General features: G+C 42.3%; 1 protein-coding gene across 1 annotated transcript in view; it reads left to right on the plus strand.

Moving 5' to 3' along the window:
* Nucleotides 1-1,479: 1,479 nt before the first annotated feature.
* The window catches only part of TRHDE (thyrotropin releasing hormone degrading enzyme), a 383,925-nt gene continuing 368,916 nt past the window's right edge, over nucleotides 1,480-16,488 (plus strand). Inside the window, exons 1-2 of the mRNA XM_030323249.1 lie at nucleotides 1,480-2,408; nucleotides 15,825-16,098. Coding sequence (XP_030179109.1) covers nucleotides 1,492-2,408; nucleotides 15,825-16,098 — 1,191 coding nt within the window. The 5' untranslated portion in view covers nucleotides 1,480-1,491. The remainder of the gene's footprint in view (nucleotides 2,409-15,824; nucleotides 16,099-16,488) is intronic.

A 16,488-nucleotide genomic window follows, 5' to 3' on the forward strand; every position in this document is an offset into this window, starting at 1 on the left:
TTATTTTAGTACTGCACACCTGGACACATCACACTGTATAATATCTGTAGTCAGGCTTTGGAGAATTTGTTTCAATTTACATACAATCCTCCAAATCCTCAGGCGAGCTAGATGTGAAATCTGATCCTGCCACAGCTCCCCAGCAGGATCTTCCTTCGCTGTCGGTGTTAATAGCCAGAGGCTTCAAGGATTCCCGCCCCCCCTCCCCGGGAGGCGCGATGGGGCTAAGCAGTCGGGAAAAGGGGAGACTGCGGGGCTGGCTGCGCTGAAGATTTACAATGTACTTCTTGCAGGCGGCTCAGCAACCCCCTCTGTGGCTGTGGGTGTCTGGTGTGACAGAGCGGAGAAAAGCTCTCTAATCTCCCAGTGCCTGCCTCTGCCGCTCAGCCGCTCCCCTCCCTCCCGCCTTCCCTGCCTCCTCGCGCTCTCTCGCTCTCTCCTTTGCCTTTCTCCGGGAGTTTCAGTCCCCGAATGCAGCCAGAGTAGCCTTGGCAATCTGGACCTGGAGACTGTGTATACACACACACACACACACACACACACACACACACACACACACACACACAGGCACACACGCGCACACATGCACACGCACTCGCACACACGCACTCCGGCTCTCCCCACGGGGACACAGAGCAAACCCGGAGCTTCATCTACCTGAAGGGGATGGCCCGATCGGACACTTCTTGCTCACTTGTCATCTCCGGAGGTCAGAGCAACGTCGGAACGAGGGAGGCTCGCTGTCCGGTCTGCAACCTCACGCCGTTTGCCGCCACCGCTGCTTAAAGTGTCCAGGGTGGAGGAGAAGCCTTCTTCAGGGCAGATTCCCGGCGCGGCTCTGCGGCCCTGGGACTTCGCCCGCCTGGTTCACCCCGGTCTCTTCTTCCCCGGCCATCCTCTCGCCCCCCGGCTGCGGAGTGCATGGCTCGGGCGCCTCCGCTGCTGCCGCCGCCGCTGCTGCCACGAGCACATCCCACCCAGAGGACTGAACGCCGCCGCTGGAGTGGGGAGAGAAAGCGGAAGCCCTAACTTCCCTCTCCACCGCTCCCGGTCCTTTCTAGCGGAGGACCCGTTGGAAGGCTCCCGCAGAAAGGCGGGCGAGAGCTGGGCGCAGGGGAGGGCAAGGCGGAAGCCGCAGGCGCACAGGGGCGGAGGCAGCATGTGCCCCGGCGCCCCGCGCCGGCCGGAGAAGTAGCGCGCGGTGGGGCGAGCGAGACGCTCCTTAAGTTGGGCGCGTCCCAGAGCTCGCAGCCCCGCGCCTCGGCCGCCGGGGTCCGGAGAGAGGCGGGGCTGATGGGGGGCGCCCAGGTTGCTGTCGCCTGCGGCCAGAACCCGTCTTAAAAGAACCCGGGCCGGCGTCTTCAGGGTCCCAGCTGGCGTCGCGCCCTCGGCCCGCGTGCGCTCTCTGATGCCTGCGCTGGCGGTGGCCCGGGTGGCCCGCTCGCGGGGGGTGCCGGAGGGGGCGGGGGAGGAGGAGGAGGAGGCAGTGTGATGGCCCTGGACGGCGAGCGGGGGGAGCAAGAGGAGGAGAAGAAAAAGAAGAAGAAGAAAAAGAAGAGGAAGAAGAAGAAGGAGGAGGAGGAGGAGGAGGAGGGGGCTGAGAAGAGCAGCTCACCCTTCGCTGCCACGATGGGGGAGAACGACGCCGCGCTCCGGGCCGGCGGCAGGGGGCTCTCGGACCCCTGGACGGACTCCGTGGGGGTGCGACCCCGCACCACCGAGCGCCACATCACGGTGCACAAGCGGCTCGTGCTGGCCTTCGCCGTGTCCATCGTGGCGCTGCTCGCGGTCACCATGCTCGCGGTGCTGCTCAGCTTGCGCTTCGACGAGTGCGGAGCTAGCGCAGCGCCGGGCGCCGACGGCGGCCCCGCCGGCTTCCCCGCGCGCGGCGGCAACGCCAGCCTTCCGGGTTCGGCCCGGCGCAACCACCATGCCGGCGGAGACTCCTCGCAGCCCGAGGTAGGCGGGGAGGCCACCCCTGGGACCCCGTCAGCCCAGCCGCCGTCGGAGGAGGAGCGGGAGCAGTGGCATCCGTGGACGCAGCTGCGCCTGTCGGGCCACCTCAAGCCGCTCCACTACAATCTGATGCTCACCGCCTTCATGGAGAACTTCACCTTCTCCGGGGAGGTCAACGTGGAGATCGCGTGCCGGAACGCCACCCGCTACGTCGTGCTGCACGCCTCCCGGGTGGCGGTCGAGAAGGTGCAGGTGGCCGAGGACCGGGTGGCGGGGGCTGTTCCGGTGGCCGGCTTTTTCCTCTACCCGCAAACCCAGGTCTTGGTGGTGGTGCTGAATAGGACCTTGGACGCGCAGAGGAATTACAACCTGAAGATCATCTACAACGCCCTGATCGAGAACGAGCTCTTGGGCTTCTTCCGCAGCTCCTACGTGCTCCACGGGGAGAGAAGGTAGGGAGGGAGGCGGTGCCCGGCGCCGCCCCACCCAGCCAGGCTGCTCAAACGGCTGGGCGGCCGGCGACCCCAGGGACCGGGCTGGCTTCTGAGACCCGAAAAGCGAGTGGTGGGGGAAGGAAGCGTAAGGTGGGGGTAGGACCATTACCCAGACCCCTTGGGATCTCCCACATACCCGGGCTTTCACGGCTGCCAACTCCACAGACTCACTCATCAGTGCCAAACAATGAATGCCACCCCCTCCTCTAGTCTGGAACCCCCACCCGTCAAAGTTCCTTAGCTAGCGTAGTCTAGCACAGGTCTTTTTAAAGTGTAGTGTGAAATCTGAGCGATACCAGGGTGGCATCAAAAGCCTGCCAAGATACGGTCCAGGGAAAATACGTGAGGGCCAAAGGCCGGGGCACATCCAAGTAAGAAGTCAGTGCAGGGCAAATCGTTCCCTCCCCCTCAACGTGCCCACCTCGCCTATTATCTGGCAGGCGCAGAGTAGAGGATGACTTTGGCTGCTTCAAGTTTTCCAAAACTGGAACTTGAGATTCAGAGCAGTAAGAGCAGGTCCAGGTGACAGACTAAGGGGGAGGCTGACAGGGACCCGGGGAGGCTCCCATGGTCAATGCCAGCGAGAAATTTCCTTGCAAGTGCTGCCAGCTGTCTCTTAACGCAGAGTGACTCCAGTTTTTTGTTGTTCTTGAGTTACTGCCTCTGGAAATGACTCCAGTGGTGAAAAGAGGGAAAGCTAGCGTCAGTCTCAAATGCCTTGTTAACGAGTGCCTTTGATGCTTTTTAGATTTGGACCGTCTTTTATTCTTTATTTTTTGGAGAGGCTGTGGGGCTTTCCACCACTTGTTTAGAGCTCAGACTTTGGAGTCAAACAAAAGTGGGTTCGAATCCCAGATACAACTGTGGCTGTGGTGAAGGCTCGAAGAAGAAGCTGACGAATCTAAGTCACCAGTTGCTGACAATGACCGCCTTTAGTGCTTATCCAGGGACGTATGTTAACTCACTCCTACAAGAACCCTATGTGGAAGATGCTGTCCAGGACACTTCCTATCTTATAGATAGGGAAATGGAGGCAAGAGGTCAAGTCGTTTGTCACATAGTGAGCTGACAAAGCAGGGATTTAGACCCAAGCAGTTTGACTCCAGAGCCCGGACTTTTAGTTTTAATTTGATAATAGTAATATTCTCACAGGGTTGTTGCAGGTGTCCATGAACAAATGCATTGAAAAGCACTTAACCTATACCTGGCATATAGAGTGTCCACTATAAATATTGGCTATTATGAGTATCCTATGGTAGTAAGCATTCAAGCATATTATTGTATGAATAAACAAGTGATTCTTGCTTTTTGCCCTAATCCATTGCATTTAAAATAACCTTGAGTCATTAATGAAATGAGTAGAGGGCCCGCAAACAACCAAAATGAACTTAAAAAAGAAATCGACAGCCTTAGAAGTAGAGGCAGGCTGGAGATTAGCAGTGATGCCCCTAGCAGAGCCTCCCCAGTTCTCAAATGATTTTCACAACAGCAGAAAACTGAGGCTCAGAGCAGCCCTGGGTGCCTGAGATCAGCAGGCTTGTCAGTGGAGAGGTAGGATTTGAACTTTGGTTTTCTGATGGGCCAGGGCTTGTGGTCTCTGCGAACTCACAGAAGAAGTTTGTTATTGTATAGGAGACTGGGAAATTTCACTGTGTTGTGGGAAGACACAAAAGTTTTATTCTTTTATAGTGTGCTATGAAGTAACCTCAGATAAATTTTCCAATGGTTTAGTAGCTGTGTGATAGCTAAAGCCTCCTATAAGTGAATGTATAAATTATTCACTTTCAAGCTCCTACAATCAGAAGTGGATAATTTAAGCCTCTTCTACCACTTCCTTCAACATATTCTGAACAATACAGATTAAATATATTTTTTAAAAACCCATGATCATATCAGATATGGGAGAAAAGGCATATAAGGCAAATTTGCATGTTGTGTTTGGAAACAAGCTTATGTTGAAATGTCAATAGTGGGAGTTGCATATCATTACTGATAAATCTTGCTCTAGTGAAATAAATACTTCCAACAAATCCTGCTTTTTTTTTTTTTTTAAGCCATGCCAAAATGTATTTGGTGGAACTGAGCTTGTTTTGGTCAGCGCTTTCAAATTAACAGGACTCTTAAAAAGACCAGATGTTTCTGCTTGACCCATAACTGATTTCTTGTACCCCTAGTGCATATTTGTGTTCAAACTCCCTCCCGATTTTCTCCCAAAGATGTAAATAACTTGGTTGAAAGTTTAACCTAGTGTACATGTGGCTAAACTCTGCATCCCAATAGAAAATCAGGATTCAGTATTTCTGGGCATCTCAGGATGGTTTTGTTTCTAAATAGCATCTTAGAGAAAGTCCTTATTCTTCTTCATATTTTTTTTTCCTTCAATACCAGAGTGAATATGATAATTTCTTGAATGTTTCTAGCTGGAGTTGATATGGCAAAGACAATCTAATGAGCCATTTCACAATTACGTTAATATTACATATATTAAAAGTTTTTTGATTTTTTTGATTGCTGTTGTTACTATGGGTACTTGGAACACTTTATTTATTTATTTATTTATTTATTTATTTATTTATTTCAATATATGAAATTTATTGTCAAATTGGTTTCCATACAACTCCCAGTGCTCATCCCAAAAGGTGCCCTCCTCAATACCTATCACCCACCCTCCCCTCCCTCCCACCCCCCATCAACCCTCAGTTTGTTCTTAGTTTTTAAGAGTCTCTTATGCTTTGGCTCTCTCCCACTCTAACCTCTTTTTTTTTTTTTTTTTTTGGAACACTTTTTAAACATACTAATGTCAGGAACTCAGCCAGGTTTGGACTTCGGTTGGTGATGATTTTGTTCCCCAAATGCTCTGTAATCTGGCATTTAAAAACACACTTTCAAAGAGGACATAGATGCAAATTCTAAATTTTCATTTGATTAATGATTAAATAGCTTGATCTTTAGTTAGTCATAATTTTTGCCAATTTAATTGTTGGATAATTTTTGTAATAAAAATAAATACTTATGCTGCCTAATGAGGAGTCAAAGTGAGCAACTGGAAATATTTAAAGAACAGTACTACAATTCGGTCCACCTTACTTAGCTTCTATGGAAACAACACATTAATACCCAGTCAATCTGATTCTTTGGTTTACTCCTCAGAGGTCTGAGAGGAAGAAGTCAGGTGAGGGCAGGAAAATTAGATTTCACTACTGTTATATACTTATGACCCCTGGAAGGTTTTATCCCCCACTAGGTGTTGAATGGGACCTGGTTTTGTCCTACAGGGAACACTCAACATCCCTAGTTCCCATCCTGCACTGGACGATGGTAGAGGGACCCACTCCTTCTTAAAGCCCAAGGCTCCTCTACTTTCTGTTGAGCATTTGGCTAAAGGGAAAATTCACCACTTGTTGAATATTGCAAATAAGTTTCTCTCAGATTTGAAATGTTTGCACATGGCAGTCAGTTATCTCCATTAGGCAGAACACACACTCATTTTTGCCTCAAGTTGGTGCATGGTAGGCAGATAAAAAGGGTGTGTATTTATGCCACAGGATCCTATAGTAGAATATACTTGCTTAGAATTAGGTATAGGTTCATTTACCTGAAGTAATTGCCGCTATCGGGTAGCCAGATGGCAAGCATATCCATGTTCAAAGTAGGGTACCTTATTTAGAACCAGATGGTTGGACTCAAAGAGGAAATTTACTCAAAGTAAATGAATATTTTATTCACTTTCAAAAGGGAGACTATTTTTCTTTGACAAACTTTGACTGGGTCTATAATATGCCACAGTTACAGAACACAAAATAAAAATAAGTGGTCTTTTTCTATAAAGGGTATTTAAAGAGAAACCATGATCTCCAAGTAAAATTGGAAAATAACACTGTGGTTCTCAAAGAGAATTGCAAAAAACTCTTTTGCAGGAATCTTGTGGAGAGGCTAGAGGATTTTATGGATAGGCATTTGATCTTTTGTGGTATTAGTGTAGATGGTTTGATGCCTTGTAGTTTTCTGGACTGAATTAATAATCATGACATTTAATAAAAACAAGAAAACCACCACATTGCTTTTATATTGAAAGCAGCCTCATTTCTCCCATTCACTCTGGTGAGGAGATATTGTTACATGAGCACAAGCTGGAATTCATGTCTTTTTGCTCCTCTGTAGAAGGCTCTGAACTGAAAAACTTGTAAAAAACCATTTGTGTCTGTGAAAACTTTTTTTATATGGTTCCTTTATGGACTTAACTCATTGCCTTTCTGTCAGACACACGTAACCATATGGCCAAACTGAGTCCAGTCTAGATTTTGGTCACAATTTAGAATGCCACCAATAAACCTAATCTACAAAAATCGTTTCACAAATGTTTGTTCAGTTAATAACGCAGTTGGATGGGAAAATCCATACAGTTTGTGTTTATCTTGCTGTGTTTTTCATGACGCCATCTTATTTGATTACTCTGGATAGTAATAAAATACACACTTTCTCTGAAAGAGTTAAAGTAGTTTTTATTTATTCGAAGTACTCTGAAGCCTAAACAGGGCCTATCTGCTCTGGATCTCTTTTGAACAAGATGTATCTGTGACTGGTTTTCTGGTATTTGGTTTGCAACGCATGTTTATTTCCTCAAACCAATTCTCACCAATGGGGATGGGAATGGGCTTCGGGCAGTAGTCCAGGGTGATGGTTTAGGTTTGCTGAGGATGGGGACATTTGTCCATGTGATGACAAGAAAGAATGGGACTCCTTTAAGCACATCTGCAAAGGATGGTATAAAAGGAGCAAGGAAGAAATGATTAAGGTTTAATACATAAATGTTTTACAGTCTGTAAGGAAGGGTGTTCGTCATCACCCCATGTTCATTATCCCACCAGCCAGCAATGATAATCATCATCACTGTCAAGGTGGTCAACTTCCTTTTAATTGTTTGTCTGTCCCCTGTGTGCTTTCAGATTTGCAACAGTGGCTGGGGTCCTCCAGAGCTCTTCAAAGTCCCATGTCATCCTGCTTTTTGCCACTAAAGAGCAGACAGTAGCAAGTCGACTGTCACTATGTTGAATGTGGGTGAATATAAAGATAAAAGATACTCCCCACTCTTCTCAGTTTCCTGGCCAATCTGGAATGATGCATGTGGCCACAATGGATGGTGGTGTTGGGAACAAGATTGGCAAGATAAGGTGGGGCTGAATTGGGGTGAGGGGCCCCACGCTCACCCCTCCTGACTTCTCTGCTCAGTTACTGAATAAATGAGTGACTGGGTGGTTTAAGGAGCTCTAGCACTGTTTTTTCAGAGATGGGATGAGCTGATCCTTCCTAGTTTAGACCTACGTTCACTTGCAGCGTGAAGTTTTACTGTAATTATTCAGATCTTTCCCTGTGATCACACAGATGAAAAAAAATCAGAGGAATGGGTAGAAAAAGAATGAAGTTTTAAAGTTACCACTCTTGGTTACTTTTTATCTCTTTTAAGAACAGTTTCAAGCCACTTTTGGTTACATTGGTGGATGGAAAAGATGTGTGTGTGTTTAGTGTGTTCAGGGACTCTGAAACCAGGCTGCCTGGGTTCATGTCCTGACTCTGCTTCTTACTAGCAAAGCAGCTTTATGACCCTGGCTGCATTTCCTAACTGTTCTGTGTCTGGTGTCCTCATCTGGAAAATGGGGATGATGGTAGGGTTATTGTGAGGATCACATGAGTTAAGTAATAAAACATTTAGAGCAGTGTCTGACAAATGGTAAACACTTTTGTGGGTATTAATATTATTGTATTATTCTATGGCTGGAGATCTACTCTTTGCACTGGTACAGGGTCATAGAGGGTCAATATTTTTACCTAGGGGTTTCTCCTACTAGCAAGGCCGGGGTGGGAATTGTCCTTGTAGCCATTGCCTCCACTGCTCTTTGTTTTGCCCCACAAGCAAAATTCAAAAGACAGAGGAGAAAGCAGAGCCTTTCCACCATGAGGAAGAGAGCGAAGAGAAGCGCTATGGTATTGCCCAGCTAGAGAAATGCCATGCTTGAGCCAGACATGATGAGATGGAGAGGGCTGAGAGAGCAGGAAGAGAATAAGGAAACAAAGGGAACAGACACCTCTCTGATTATGGTGCTGCTCTCTATCAGCAGTGAGAATAGCAGAGGTCAGGGGGGTGCCCTCCTTGTCACTGGAAGTCGGTGCATCAAATTGTAAAACCCCGAGGACCAAGGGAGAGGTACACCAGTCATTAGCTATTGTTCCCAAGACTTTGAGTTCTGACAGTAGCAGTATTTTATAATACTTACACAATGCTTTGCCTCCTTCCAATATTAAACAAACGAATCTCAGACACTATTTATGCCTATGAGAACCTAATATTATGGCTTGCAGAAGTAATTTTAGTGCATTCATAATATTCTTCATCAATGGTGATCAAGCACTCAGGACTCATTTTTGATAAGAGTATTTAGTACATAAATAGGAAAACAATTATGAATATTGTGCTCTGTTTTTATAACACGATTATTCACATATGCACCACTTCCTACATACATATTGCTGGCATTATTGCATTATGTTTTTAGTTTACTAGAATGGTTATTTAAAAAAATAGATTACACGCTTGCTTATAGCACTGAATATTCAGCAGGAGTACTTTTCTGAAATGGCAGAGGTTTAATGACTCATTGAAGTACATAAAAACACACAGTCTAAACAACGACCCATTTTGGCTTAAAATGTTTTGTCATTGAGTAATAATTTGCATTTTGATTAACAACCTTAACTTTAAATGGGACACGTGTAACTTCCATGACCTTGTCAACTGAGTCCATTTACTGCAAACAGTTGAATAGTAACTAGATGTTCCATTAGAACTTTTCGTTAGATCTTGGGAGTTTTTATTATCAATCTGAAACTCTTGCAACACCAGGCAGATTGCTATTGCAATGGAAGTAAGTTCAAAGATCATTTTTCACTGCTGTATGTGTGGTATGCATAAATGTGGTCCTAATGGAAACCTCTCCAACGGGGCATGCCCTTTGTGAGGTTCTCCTGGTTTTGGTGGGCTCCACAGAGAAAAGCCATGAATCAATCTGCATGCTAACAGTGTCATGCAAATGTTGGTTTCCTCTGCATATTTTAACTTTATGAAAAGGCAAACTGAAAATAATGGAACAGAAATTGTTTTGTATCACATACAGTAATTTGTTGGCAATATCAGCCAACGTTAATGCATTACTTCTGCTGAATCTTATCATAATGACTTGACACAAGTAGCTTGCCTAGTGAACTTCCGCAGAAATAAGAAGAAATCAATTCTCTGTATCCTTCAGAAGCAACACAGAGCTCTATGCCCTCCTCAGCTCAACCAAAATGTCAAATAGACAAGTTGTTAAGAAATAAAGTAATTTATTTTAGATAGAAGAGAATTAAAATACATGTATATTATTTACGTTTTTCTCGTTATGCTAAAGTGGCATTCTTGGAATGACACTTCTGGATGTCACTTTTGGAAGTGGAATTTTTCATGGTAATAGAGAGATTCATTAAAAGATGAAAATGATTTTGTTTAAAGAAGCAGGAGAAAAACCGAAAACGAACTACTTGTCCCTATTACCTTCTGCCTCCTGCTGTTTTATATTACTTCTTGCTGCATTTGCATATGTATTTTGGATCCATACTGTATATTACAATTTTTTCTATTTTTAATTAATTTTTTGTACTTCTTCTATCTGGTGTCCTGCTACCAACTCAAACTTACTTCGAATTTACTCAAAACCCAAATTCATTATTTTCTACTCCAGTCACCTTCTTTAGAGGCCTCTCTGCTGTTTTTAATGTCAGTAAGCAGAAGAGAAGTGCCCCTTCCACCAGCCGAAGGCAACTCCAAAAATACATACAATGAAGACAGAATTCTATTTTTTTTGAAATCCAGCAGAACCTGTTGCCTGTTGAGGGTACTGAGCCTTGAACTAGGTCTCTTTGTTAGACAGGAGAATATCCAGGGTGAGAGGGGTGTTAGAGATGGACCAGAAATACTGAGTCCTGATAAAATGAGAATCTGTGAGAGAACAGACAGCACACTAACTTAATAAGTGAGTCGATACTTTTTTAAAGGCTTATTTCTGTGCTACTTACAGTCGACTTGCTCACTTCGTCATCTGCTTCTGACCTTTAAAACACTACCCAGGCTTTAAGATCAATTCTTAGGCTTCTTCCTCCATAAAGCCTCTTCAATTCTTAAGGCCAGTAGTTCTCAACTGGGTAAATTTTGTGCCCCCCCCACCCCCGCCCCAACGCCAGGGTACAATACAGTTGCTGTGCCTGGATATGTTTTGGTTGTCACAGCTGGGTGGGAAATGCTACTGGCATCTAGTGGTAGAGGCCCTGGATGCTGTTCAACATCTTAAAGTGCAGAGGACAGCCCCCCACAAAGAATAATTATCCAACCTTAAATGTCAGTAGTTCCAAGGTTGAGAAGCCTTGCTTCAGGAGAATGTAAGTTCTTCGTACATTTTCCTTCTTTGTCATGGCTTTTTGTAGAATGCCAGTTTAGGTATTTGTTTAATTTCTTTTATTAGAGTATAAACTCCTTGAGGGAATGATGCATATATATTTATCTTTTTCTCTTCAGTATTGAATAGTCAAGAATGATGATTAAGAGAAGCAAATGCATTATAGAGCTTGCAGTAAAAAGCTATTTAGTGGTAGTGTAATTTACTATTAAAAAATCTCATCAAATAGAGAGAATATTTTATTTCTGAATATTGTACAGTTATAGGATCTTGAGCTTGGAAAAGACCTAAAAGTAATCTCATCCAACTGTTCTTCTTCATCAAGGGACTTCTTTTGATTTCCTAAATACTGAATTGAAATTCCATTGCAATCGTCCTCAGTTGCCAGACTGTGAAATTGGTATTTCCTCATTTAGACATTATCAGAATATATGGTGGCCCTCTGTGCATAGATATATACTGTGTGTGTGAATTCATTAAGAATATTAATTGCAGAAAAAGTCACTAGATGATCTTTATATCCCTTTCAACCCTGAGAATCAGTGATTTAAATTTCTAGCTTTACTAACATATTTACATACTACGTAAGGCAAAAAGAGGCTGCACAACATGATTCTTCTGTATAAATATTTGGTTTATTAATTTCTCATTAACCCAGAGTATTTAATCTTCTACATCTAATAAATTCCTACCCATTAATTGCTTAATGCCAAACACACCTTTGATTTTTACTTAATGACTAATACATTCTAGTAGCATCCCCTCTGTTGAACTCTTGTAGAACTTTACCCCCAATGTTGTTACTTGTGTTTTTATGTATATGTATATATTTTTTCTTTTCAGTTAGATTGAAAAGAGCTTAAGGACAAAAGTGGTTATATTTTTTAAAAAATCCTACCACGTACTTAATATAGTGAAAAGCTCATACACAGCAGACCACATCTATTTGTTCGGTGGTGGAATTGGAGTCCTCAGATACTTGAAAGTTAAAAAGGAACACTTTTTCCTTGCATATGAAATCCTGTAGGTAAATTTTAAACAGCTCAGGAGAGAAATATCAAGCTCAGTGGATATTTCAATTAATAAGATGGAAAGATGAGATACAAGAACATTAGGTAAGACAAAAGCATGTGGAGAGAAATTGTAAATGGGTACATGTTAACTAAAAGGTAGCGACATTTCATTAAACAAAACTATTACTGTCAAAAGAAAATCATAAGGAAAAATACTACCATGGTACCGGCAAATTTGGAAAGAAGAACCTTTGTTACCAAAAGTCGAATTAAAACATTGTTTATAAATTACGGCTAATGATTCATTTTACTCTTCTTGAAATACAATTACTTCTTACCGAGATGCAGAAAATGTGACTGCTAGACACAGCTTTGTACTAATTGCCAGTATAAACTGTGGACAAATCACTTAACCCTATTGGAACTACTTTTTCATTTTAGAAATTTATGAGAGCTGGACAATTTGCTTCTAAGATTGCTTCCAACTTTAACCTTATATTCATCTGAAGATTTGTAGTTAAGACTTTCCCATATATTATATCATTTTATCATCTCGACAGCTTTGGAAGGAAGGCCTAGAAAGCATTATTATTTTCCTTCTACTAATGAAAAAAATAGGCTCAGGCATTACCCAAGCCTGCTATGTAGTAGCCCAGTACTGCTCCCAAGCTAACACCCAAGAATCCTCTCTCTGAGAATAAGTATACAATTCATCTTGAAAATGTCTTATTTTTCTCCATTTCAAAACTAAGTTTTAAAAAAGTAGGCTCTCAATGATAAATGTAAGCTTCATAATGTTAAAATGGTATGAACTTTTACATCTGATGGTTGAGCTAGGGATAGCCAATAAGATTCAATGCACATATCAACTCCTATTAATTGGTAGTAGCTGCCTCAAGTGCTATGCTAAGAATAATTCTGAGGCCAAGTTTGGGTTCAGTGGGAAAGTGAGCCATGTTAGATTAACCATGAACACTGTGGATGATGGAGAGAGGAGTGGTGGCAGAATTACTTATGGGGGAAAGGGCCTTTTATATATATTTTTAATGTTTATTTATTTATTTATTTGAGAGAGAGAGAGAGAGAGAGAGAGAGAGCGAGCATGAGCAGGAGAGGGGCAGAGAAAGAGAGGGACACACAGAATTCAAAGCAGGCTCCAGGCTCTGAGCTGTCAGCAGAGATCCCAATGTGAGGCTTGAACTCATGAACTGTGAGATCATGACCTGAGCTGAAGTTGGACGCTTAATTGACTGAGCCACCCAGTCACCTCAGGAAAGAGCCTTTTATTTTTATTTATTTTTTATTTTTTTAATATAATTTATTGTCAAATTTGTTTCCATACAACACCAAGTGCTCATCCCAACAAGTGCCCTCCTCAATGTCCATCACCCACTTTCCCCTCTCCCCTCACCTCCATCAACCCTCAGTTCATTCTCAGTATCCAAGAGTCTCTTATGGTTTGCCTCTCTCCCGCTCTGTAAATTTTTTTCCCCTTCCTTTCCCCCATGGTCTTCTGTTAAGTTTCTCAAGATCAACATATGAGTGAAAACATAAGGTATCTTTCTTTCTCTTCCTGACTTATGTCACTTCACATAATACCTTCCAGTTCCATCCACATTACTACAAATGGCCAGATTTCATTCTTTCTCACTGCCAAGTAGTATTCCATTGTGTATATAAACCACATCTTCTTTATCCATTCATCAGTTGGTGGACATTGAGGTCTTTTCCATAATTTGGCTATTAGTGCTGCTATAAACATTGGGGTTCATGTGCCCCTATGTATCAGCACTGCTGTATCCCTTGGGTAAATTCCTAGCAGTGGTATTGCTGGGTCATAGGGTAGTTATATTTTTAATTTTTTGAGGAACCTCTGCAGCACCAGTTTGCATTCCCACTAACAGTGCAGGAAGGTTCCCATTTCCCCACATTCTCACCAGCATCTATAATCTTCTGATTTGTTCATTTCAGCCACTCTGATGGTATGAGGTGATAACTCAGTTTGGTTTTGATTTGTATTTCCCTGATGAGGAGTGATGTTGAACATCGTTTCGTGTGTCTGTTGGCCTTCTGGATGTCTTCTTTGGAAGAGTGTCTATTCATGCCTTCTGCCCATTTCTTCACTGGATTATTTGTTTTTTGGGTATGGAGTTTGTTGAGTTCTTTATAGGTTTTGGATACTATCCCTGTATCCAATATGTCATTTGCAAATATCTTTTCCTATTCCATCAGTTACCTTTTAGTTTTGTTGATTGTTTCCTTTGCAGTGCAGAAGCCTTTTATCTTGATGAGGTCCCAATAGTTCATTTTTGATTTTAATTCCCTTGCCTTTGGAGATGTGTCGAGTAAGAAATTGCTGTGGCTGAGGTCAAAGAGGTTTTTTCCTGCTTTCTCCTCTAGGGTTTTGATGGTTTCCTGTCTCACATTCAGGTCCTTCATCCATTTTGAGTTTATTTTTGTAAATAGTGTAAGAAAGTGGTCTAGTTTAATTCTTCTGCGTGTTGCTGTCCAGTTCTCCCAGTACCATTTTTTTTAAATGTTTTTGTTTATTTTTGAAGGAGAGAGAGACGGAGCCTGAGCCGGGGAGGAGCAGAGAGAGAGGGAGACACAGAATTTGAAGCAGGCTCCAGGCTCTGAGCTGCCAGCACAGAGCCCGTCCCAGTACCATTTGTTAAAGAGACTCTTTTTACCATTTTCCACTTAGTAACGTTTTATGAAGTCTGATATTTAATTGCCTTATATCGAGTTTTATAACTAGTATTATCAGAAAAGTTTAATTGATTCGTGTCATGAATGTTTTCATAAATAATGGTCTCCTTTTTTTAAAAAAAAAGGTTTCCTTAAGGTTCTTAGTTTGTAACTATAACTGAAAGAATGTAGAGGGTGCTTCTAGCTAGAGTTTTAATGAGATGCAACTTTGCAGCTTGATCTGAAAACTTAAAGATTTATATAAATTTATATAGATATATACACATGAGCACACATTGACGTTTATATTTGTTATATTAATTTGTATTATATTAACATAATAATATCAAAGTTATAATTTATGTAATAAATATATGGGTAGTAAAAACTAATATTCTCTGGGTCATTCAATATAAACACGTGTCAAAAGGCTCAAGTAAAGTTAAAGATATTGTGAATCAATATCACTTATTGGCTGGCTGCCATTTATTAGCTGTCTGATGGTTGCTCTTCATCTTTTACAGTGATAGATGCTTTATACGCTTCTCCTGTAAAAAGTATTGCACACTTTACAATATTTTTTAAAAGTTATGTTTGATTATTTCCTTTCAAGCAATGAACACCTATACCTTAGGGAAATTTAGTAATCATCCAGGATGATACAGCTGAGAATGTTGTGAGGCCAGAATTTCAACCAACTTTTGTCAGGTTTCAAAGTTCTTACAAAATCAGATCGTGTCTTGCTGAAGTTTGAGGGCACAGATGTTTCCCACTGATGGTCTGTTCTACATGTATCTGATGACAACATCAGATTTTGGTTTTACTGTCTTTACTTATACAGCTTTAGAAGAGAAAATGGGGGGCATACTAAAAAGGAGAACCATTATTTCCAAGTATTTTTCAATGTGATGGAAACGAGTTGTTTTCCTGTAAAGTGTCATATTTTCTCTAGTAAGCACTGGTCTGGGTTTGGAGAATGTATCTCAAATGAGACAAAAACTTCCCTGAAGGAATTTTATTGTTGGGGAAATATACATGAATTGTACTTTCATGCTATTCATGAACTTCAGTTCAGTTCAGAACTTGTGATTTGGCAAAAATATATTATTTTATCAGCAGAAGCATGTAAAATGGGCATAACTTAACTCAAGCCATAAATGTAATTGAGAATGTCATTTTCTTTTTTCCAGGTTCCTTGGTGTTACTCAGTTTTCGCCTACACATGCCAGAAAGGCATTTCCTTGTTTTGATGAGCCAATATACAAGGCTACTTTCAAAATTAGCATCAAGCATCAAGCAACCTATTTATCTTTATCCAATATGCCAGTGGAAACTTCCGTGTTTGAGGAAGATGGATGGGTTACGGATCACTTTTCACAGACCCCTCTCATGTCTACATATTATTTAGCCTGGGCAATTTGCAACTTCACATACAAAGAAACTACCACCAAGAGTGGGGTTGCAGTAAGTATTTTAAACTTAAATATGTTTTTAGATACTGTATACACTGTATAGTAATCTGATTTCTGGATTAACAGTTAATCATTTTTATCCTCTTTAAATCTTATGTAGCTGAATTCTTTTGTTAACCGTTAGGGATAAATTTCAAAGAGTCAGAGAGGACTGTCTCTTCCATACCCAGCCCTTTTTATCCCGTTTACCACCTCTCCCACCTCCACCATCCCTGTCCCTCTTCATCTTCTGAGTATTTCTGAAACATCTGTTGTTTGATTTGGGGAAGTTGCTTGTCTTTACTTATATGACTGGGAATCCTGCTGCCTTTTATTGTGAAATATTTCAGATATCCAGAAAATGGAAAGAATAATATAATAAACTCCACATGCCTACTTGCTG

The sequence above is a fragment of the Lynx canadensis genome, chromosome B4, assembly GCF_007474595.2.
Source record: "Lynx canadensis isolate LIC74 chromosome B4, mLynCan4.pri.v2, whole genome shotgun sequence".
Taxonomy (NCBI): domain Eukaryota; kingdom Metazoa; phylum Chordata; class Mammalia; order Carnivora; family Felidae; genus Lynx; species Lynx canadensis.